Consider the following 7,500-nt stretch of genomic DNA (forward strand, 5'->3'; position numbering starts at 1 on the left):
AAGGACAACAAAAAGAGTACAAAAAAAAGCCCGCTACTCGCCGCTCCCACAAAAGTAAAAAGTAAAGAGTGGCCAAAAGAGAGGTCAATTTCGGGTGTAGAGGCGTCTTGATACACTCTCTTGAAAGAGGTCAAGTCACAGGCAAGAGGGAATACAGACGAAGGAAGGCTGTTCCAGAGTTTACCAGTGAAGGGGATGAAAGAACAGAGATGCTGGTTAACTCCTGCATAAGAGTTTTGGACAGTATAGGGATGAGCATGAGTAGAAAGTCGTGTGCAGCGGGGCCGCGGGAGGGGGGGAGGCATGCAGTTAGCAAGTTCAGAAGAGCAGTCAGCGTGGAAATATTGATAGAAGATAGAAAGAGCAGCAACATGGCGGCGGAATTTAAGAGGTAGAAGGCTGGCAGTAAGAGGAGGAGAGCTGATGAGACGAAGAGCCTTAGCCTCCACTCAGTCCAAAAGAGCTGTGTGAGTGGAGCCCCCACACACGTGAGATGCATAATCCATACGAGGGCGGACAAGACCCCTGTATATGGACAGCAACTGTGCGGGGGAGAAGAACTGACGTATGTTTGTTTGTCTCGTTATCTGTCTGTCTTTGTATGTTTGTATGTATGTATGTATGTGTGTGTGTGTGTGTATATATATATATATATATATATATATATATATATATATATATATATATATATATATATATATATATATATATATATATATATTCTCTCTCTCTCTCTCTCTCTCTCTCTCTCTCTCTCTCTCTCTCTCTCTCTCTCTCACCACCTTCACGGCTTCACTTAATAAATTTACTTTCACTTTCTCACAAAACTGAAATCTCCCCACAAAAGAAAACTGTATAAATCCTTCCTCTAATATTTCGACTCGCAGGAAAAGTTAGTGTGACTTTTATTAGTTTACGAATATTCAAGGTCAGGGAATTGCCGTGTTAGGCGTGATAGTAGTAACAGTAGTAGTAGTAGTAGAAACAGTAGTAGAAGTAGTAGTAGTAGTAGTAGTAGAAGTAGTAGTAATGGTAGTAGTAGTAGTAGTAGTAGTAGAAGTAGTAGCTATGGTAGTAGTAGTAGTAGTAGAAGTAGTAGTAATGGTAGTAGTAGTAGTAGTAGTAGTAGTAGTAATAGCAATAATTATTACTAGCGGGCAACCTTGCAAATTGCTCGGAATTGCACGGATTCTGCCCCGCGAGTCGTGATTGGGTTTGTAGCGAAGCCCGTTACAAAACTCCCCCCTCACCAAAAACGTCCCTCTCGCCCGAAATTGGAAAATAAATTACCGTTTTCATGTTAAATAGGAGCTATATCGCTTAACAAATATAAACTGTGAATATTTGGTGCTGCTACGATGGGTTTAAGTGCATAAAAAAAACATAAACTGAATAAACTTCGGCCAAATCCGCGCCAATAGGTCAAGTTTTGGTGTTGCTGTGATGGGTTTAAGTGCCCCCCCAAAAATGAATAAACTACGGCCAAATCCGCGCCAATAGGTCAAGTTTTGGTGTTGCTGTGATGTCTTTAAGTGCCAAAAAAAAATGAATAGACTTAGGCCAAATCCGCGCCCATAGACAAAATTTAGTGTTACTACGATGGGTTTAAGTGCCTCAAATTTCACTCGGGATCCCTCAGCCCTTAGTGTATTAATGTTAAGAAGAAGAAGAAGAAGAAAAAGAAGATCAATAAATTTTCAACATATCAATAGCAAAATCAGTAAGAAGACACACGATGAAATAATTAAAGTTTTACTCTTTTACTTTTTCGAATTAAAAGTAGGAAAGAAAAAGATAAAAAAAGGAGCAGAAAATCAAAAGAGGGAGAATGGCATGAAAAATATAACTAATAAAAATAGGGACAAAAAAAAGAGAAAAGAGAAAGAGGAATGGGAAACTAAAAGAAGAGAAAAGAGGAAAAAACTCAAGTGAAAAAGAAAAAGGGAAAACTAAACGAGGGAGAAAAAGGAAAAGCAATAAAATGAAGAGGAAGAGGAAGAAAAATAAAGAAAGAAAGGAAGAAAAAGAAGAAGAAAAAACAACAAAATGAAGAGAAAGAGGAAGAAAAGTAAATAAAGAAAAGGAAGAAGAAAAAACAACAAAATGAAGAGAAAGAGGAAGAAAAGTAAATAAAGAAGAGAAAGAAAAGGAAGAAGAAAAAACAACAAAATGAAGAGAAAGAGGAAGAAAAGTAAATAAAGAAGAGAAAGGAAAGAAAGAAGAAGAAAAACAACAAAATGAAAAGAAAGAGGAAGAAAAATAAATAAAAAAGAGAAAGAAAAGGAAGAAGAAAAAACAAAACAAAATAAATGGAAGCAAAATAACTCAAGATAAAGACCCAATTATCATCATTAACCGAAAGAGAGAGAGAGAGAGAGAGAGAGAGAGAGAGAGAGAGAAAATGGATCGGGCCCCAATTTTTTTCACAGGTAATTGGTCTTTAATTAGTGAGATAATTATTGCCACATTTACCTGCGTGAGGCGCGGACAGGTGCACACGGGGCTTGATTACAGGTGTGTGTGTGTGTGTGTGTGTGTGTGTGTGTGTGTGTGTGTGTGTGTGTGTGTGTGCCTTTGTCTCTCTATGCCTTTCTCTTTGTACGTTTGTTTGTCATTGTGTGTGTGTGTGTGTGTGTGTGTGTGTGTGTGTGTGTGTGTGTGTGTGTGTGTGTGTGTGTGTGTGTACAAGGATGGACACGTGAAACCACATCAGAGAGAGAGAGAGAGAGAGAGAGAGAGAGAGAGAGAGAGAAGGAAGAAAACAAACACGTGATGGAATAAACAAACAAAAAATAAACTATAAAAATAAAATAAATAAAAAAATACAATAAAAAACTAGAAAAAAACTGTGTGTGTCAAAGATAGGAAAATCGACAGAAAAAAAGCAAAAAAAAAAAAGGAAAAAGGCAAACGAGAGAAAGATAGAAAGCAAACAGACAGACGAGAAGGACAAAAACATCATGGAGAGGAAGAAAAGAAGAGTAATGGATTTAAGAAAAAAGTGAAAATAAAGTAAATAAAAAAGGAAGAACGTAAAAAAATATAAAAAAAAAATATCAGAGAGAGAGAGAGAGAGAGAGAGAGAGAGAGAGAGAGAGAGAGAGAGAGAGAGAGAGAGAGAGAGAGAGAGAGGGGTTATATATGCCCTTTGTTTTTGGGATGCAGAGTGGAAAGATGTGAAACTTTTATTCCGTAGCTCCTCGTGGGAAATTATATGCCGTGTGTGTGTGTGTGTGTGTGTGTGTGTGTGTGTGTGTGTGTGTGTGTGTGTTTATCTTAGAGGAAACGTGTGTGAAAAAGTTTACAGTGATCGTATATTTGTGTATGTGTGTGCGTGTATGTGTGTGTGTGTGTGTGTGTGTGTGTGTTTATCTTACAGGAAATGTGGAGAAAGAATGGAAGGGAGTGTGTGTGTGTGTGTGTGTGTGTGTGTGTGTGTGTGTGTGTGTGTGTGTGTGTAATATAGGAAAAGCAACATAAAAAAAACTAGAAAAAAATATACTGGAGAAAGATAGACAGATAGATAGACAGACAGACAGATAGATAGACAAATAGACAGATAGACAGACAGACAGATAGACAGACAGACTAGAGAAGGAAGAAAACAAACACGTGATGGAATAAACAAACAAAAAATAAACTATAAAAATAAATAAAGAGGAAGGAATAGAAGAAGGGAGGAATAAAGGAGGAAGATAAGAAAGACAAAATAAAGAAAAAAGGTAAACGAGAGAAAGATAGAAAACAAAAAGGAGAAGAAAAAGGAAGAAGGAAAAGGAAGAAAAGCTAAGGAGAAAAGGAGAAGAGATTAAATAAGAGAAGGAAAAAAAGATAAAAAGATAGGAGAGAGAGAGAGAGAGAGAGAGAGAGAGAGAGAGAGAGAGGAAGAGAGAGAGAGAGAGAGAGAGGGGAAGTATCAGGTAGGAGAGAGAAATGGAGAGAAAAGAAAAGAGAGAGAGAGAGAGAGAGAGAGAGAGAGAGAGAGAGAGAGAGAGAGAGAGAGAGAGAGAGAGAGAGAGAGAGAGAGAGAGAGAGAGAGAGAGAGAGAGAGAGAGAGAGAGAGAGAGAGAGAGAAAATGACAATATAAGTAAGTGGAAAATGAGAGAGAGAGAGAGAGAGAGAGAGAGAGAGAGAGAGAGAGAGAGAGAAGGAAGGAAAGAAAGAAAGATATTAAGGAAGGACGGGAGAAAGAAAGAAGAAAAAAGAAAGAAATGAAGGAAGGAAGGGAAGGGAAGGAGAGGGGAAGGAGGAAGGAAGGAAGGAAGGGAATTAAATTGAAGGTTATGTAATGATTCTCTCTCTCTCTCTCTCTCTCTCACCTGTAGCCCTTCACACCTGTCTAATTTTGGTTGTCACTTATCCAATCACCTGTTACTTATGGTCATTACCTCCTCATTATATATCATTATCCCCTTCATTATAGCGTTAGAGGGTTGCTGTTTCATGCTATTAGGCTATACTTGAAGGGTGTAGTTTTTTGTTTCTTTTTTTTTCGTCGTTTTTGTTTGTAACGTTTATTTTTTTTTTTCTTCGTCGTGTTTGTTAGTAACGTTTTTTTGTTTTTGTTTTCGTCGTGTTTGTTGGTAACGTTTAGTTTTTTGTGTTTTTTTTTTTTCGTCGTTTTTGTTAGTAACGTTTATTTTTTTATTTTCTTCGTCGTGTTTGTTAGTAACGTTTTTTTTTTTTTGTTTCGTCGTGTTTGTTGGTAACGTTTAGTTTTTTGTGGTTTTTTTCGTCGTGTTTGTTAGTAACGTTTAGGCTTTTGTTTTCTTTTTTTACAGCAAAGGAAAAAGCTCAAGGGTAAAAAAAATGAAAACAGTAATGAAAAAAATAAAAAGCTCTCTACTCGCTTCTCCTATAATTAAAAAAAAGAAGAGTTCAGAGGAGTGGCCGAAAAAGAGGTCAATTTCGGGTGGAGAGTTGTCCTGATACTCTTATACTGATACCCTTATGATAGATGATAATGATGATGACGATGATAATGATAATAATAGAAAAAGCAACACTAATAAAAACTAAAGATCTGCCGTGTCAAATACCTAACAAAAGCTTCAATGTAATGTAGGTAATATAAAATGTCTAATGAAAATGCTCAGAGGAATACAAATAATAATAATAGTAATAATAATAATAATAATAATAATAATAATAGTAATAATAATAATAATAATAATAATAATAATAATAATAATAATAGACGGATAATAATAATAATAATAATAATAATAAAATAAAGAAATGGGGATACAAGAAATAAGACCACATGTGAGAGAGAGAGAGAGAGAGAGAGAGAGAGAGAGAGAGAGAGAGAGAGAGAGAGAGAGAGAAACAAAAGCCATACGTATGAATAGTTTTGGTATATTTTCGAAGTTTGAAAGTAAATGTATGAAAAAAATTATGATGGCTGTAGAATGGGTGTTTCTCTCTCTCTCTCTCTATCTATCTATCTATCTATCTATCTATCTATCTGTCTATTTTTATCAGTCTATCTATAACACTCACACACACACACACACACACACTTACGTTCAGGACCAGGAAGAAGAAGTCCACTGTGAACGTAATTGCCACCACTGGGTTGACCTGGGAGGGAGAACGTTATTATTATTATTATTATTATTATTATTATTATTATTATTATTATTATTATTATTATTATTATTATTGTTATTGTTATTGTTGTTGTTGTTGTTGTTGTTGTTGTTAGTGGTGGTGATGTTCCTCTTGTTCTTCTTCTACTTCTTCTTCTACTTCTCATTCTACTTTTTATTTTTATTATTACACTTGTTCTACTTCTTTTTGTTCATTCTTTTCCTGTTTTCTCTTATTGTTCCTCTTCCTCTTGTTCTTGTTCTTGTTCTTCTTCTTCTTCCTCTCCTACTTTTCTTTTCTTCTATGTCTTCTTCTGCTTCTCCATCTTCTCCCTCTTCTTCTTCTACTTCTTCTTCTTCTTCTTCTTTCTTCCGTATTATTAATGATAGGGAAAAGGAGAGGAAGGAAGGAAGGAAGAGAGAAAAATAAAAGAATTGGAAGAGAAAATATGAAATGAAGGCGAGAGAGAGAGAGAGAGAGAGCAATTTTCTCTACCTATTACCTCCACTATGATGATGATAACACTTAGAGGACTTTGGAGGTAAACAACTTAATGGGGAGAGAGAGAGAGAGAGAGAATAATAGAAAACAGTATCTCTTGAAAACAGTAAAAGAAAGATAGAAAAAGAAGAAAGAGAAAAAAATAGAAAAGGAAAGAAAGAAGGAAAATGTGAAAAAACTCTTACACCTTAAAACAAAAAGTAGAGAGAGAGAGAGAGAGAGAGAGAGAGAGAGAGAGAGAGAGAGAGACCCCGTCAATTACGCGAGAATCAAGTCGTTTGTCACCCTAACGATACCTTATGTTTTTTTTCTCTTTATTTTTCTCACCGTTTTTTCCTCCCTTTATTTTTTTCTTCCTTTCTTCCCTCCTATCGATCTATCTCTATCCCTTCTTCTAATCCTATTCTTTCCTTTCTCTCTTCCTTTCCTTTTCTCTCCCATTCTCTCCCTTCCTTACTTCCTCTTTTCTTTCCTCCCTTTATTTTTTTCTTTTCTTCCCTCCTATCGATCTATCTTTTTCCCTTCTTCTAATCCTATTCTTTTCTTTCTCCCTTCCTTTTCTTTTCCCTCCCATTCTCTCCTTCCTTCCTCTTTTCTTTCCTTCCTTTATTTTTTTCTTCTTTTCTTCCCTCTTATCGATCTATCTCTATCCCTTCTTCTAATCGTATTCTTTTCTTTCTCCCTTCCTTTCCTTTTCTCTCCCATTCTCTCCCTTCCTTCCCTTCTTCCTCCTATTTCTCTCTTCCTTTCCTTCTCCCTCCCATTCTCTTCTTCCTTCCTTCCTTTCTCTTTTCCTTCCTTTCTTTATTTTTATCCCATTTCTTCCTCTCATTTTCTTCTTCCTTCCCTTCCTTTTCTTCTCCCTTTCCTTTCTCATTATTTTCTCTCCCAGTCTTTCCTTCCTCTTTTCCTCCCTTCCTTTATTTTTCTTCCTCCCATTTTCTTCTCCCTTACCTTCGTTGTCTTCTTCCTTGTCTTCTCTCTTTCTTTCTCTCATTTCCTTCCTTTTATATTTTTCCTCCACTTTCTTTTTTCCCCTCCCTCTTTTTCTTCTTTATTTCAATCTCTTCTTCCTCTCTTTATTTGTTTTCTTCCTCCTTTTCTTCCTTCCTCCTCCCTTCCTTTTCTTTCCTTCCCTTCCTTCCCTCCTATATTCTTTTTCTCTTTTCCTTCCCTTTTCCTCCCCTTCCTTTTCTTTCCTTCCCTTCCTTCCCTCCTATATTCTTTTTCTCTTTTCCTTCCCTTTTCCCTCCCTTCCTTCCTTCGCTCCCTTCCTTCCTTACCTTACTTTTTCCTTCTTTCCTTCCTTCCTCTAATCATTCACTCCCTTCCTTCCTTCCTTCTTCCTTCCCTCTTTTATTTCTTCCCTCTTTCCGCTCTTCCTCCATTTATCTTTTCTCTCTTCT

General features: G+C 36.4%; 1 protein-coding gene across 1 annotated transcript in view; it reads right to left on the reverse strand.

The window, feature by feature from the left end:
* Positions 1–1,476: 1,476 nt before the first annotated feature.
* Positions 1,477–7,500, reverse strand: part of LOC126982031 (uncharacterized) — a 56,365-nt gene continuing 50,341 nt past the window's right edge. Inside the window, exons 5-6 of the mRNA XM_050833750.1 lie at positions 5,524–5,584; positions 1,477–1,526 (exon numbers count right to left, since the gene is read on the reverse strand). Coding sequence (XP_050689707.1) covers positions 1,477–1,526; positions 5,524–5,584 — 111 coding nt within the window. The remainder of the gene's footprint in view (positions 1,527–5,523; positions 5,585–7,500) is intronic.

Source organism: Eriocheir sinensis, chromosome 50, assembly GCF_024679095.1.
Source record: "Eriocheir sinensis breed Jianghai 21 chromosome 50, ASM2467909v1, whole genome shotgun sequence".
In the NCBI taxonomy this organism is placed as follows: Eukaryota; Metazoa; Arthropoda; class Malacostraca; order Decapoda; family Varunidae; genus Eriocheir; species Eriocheir sinensis.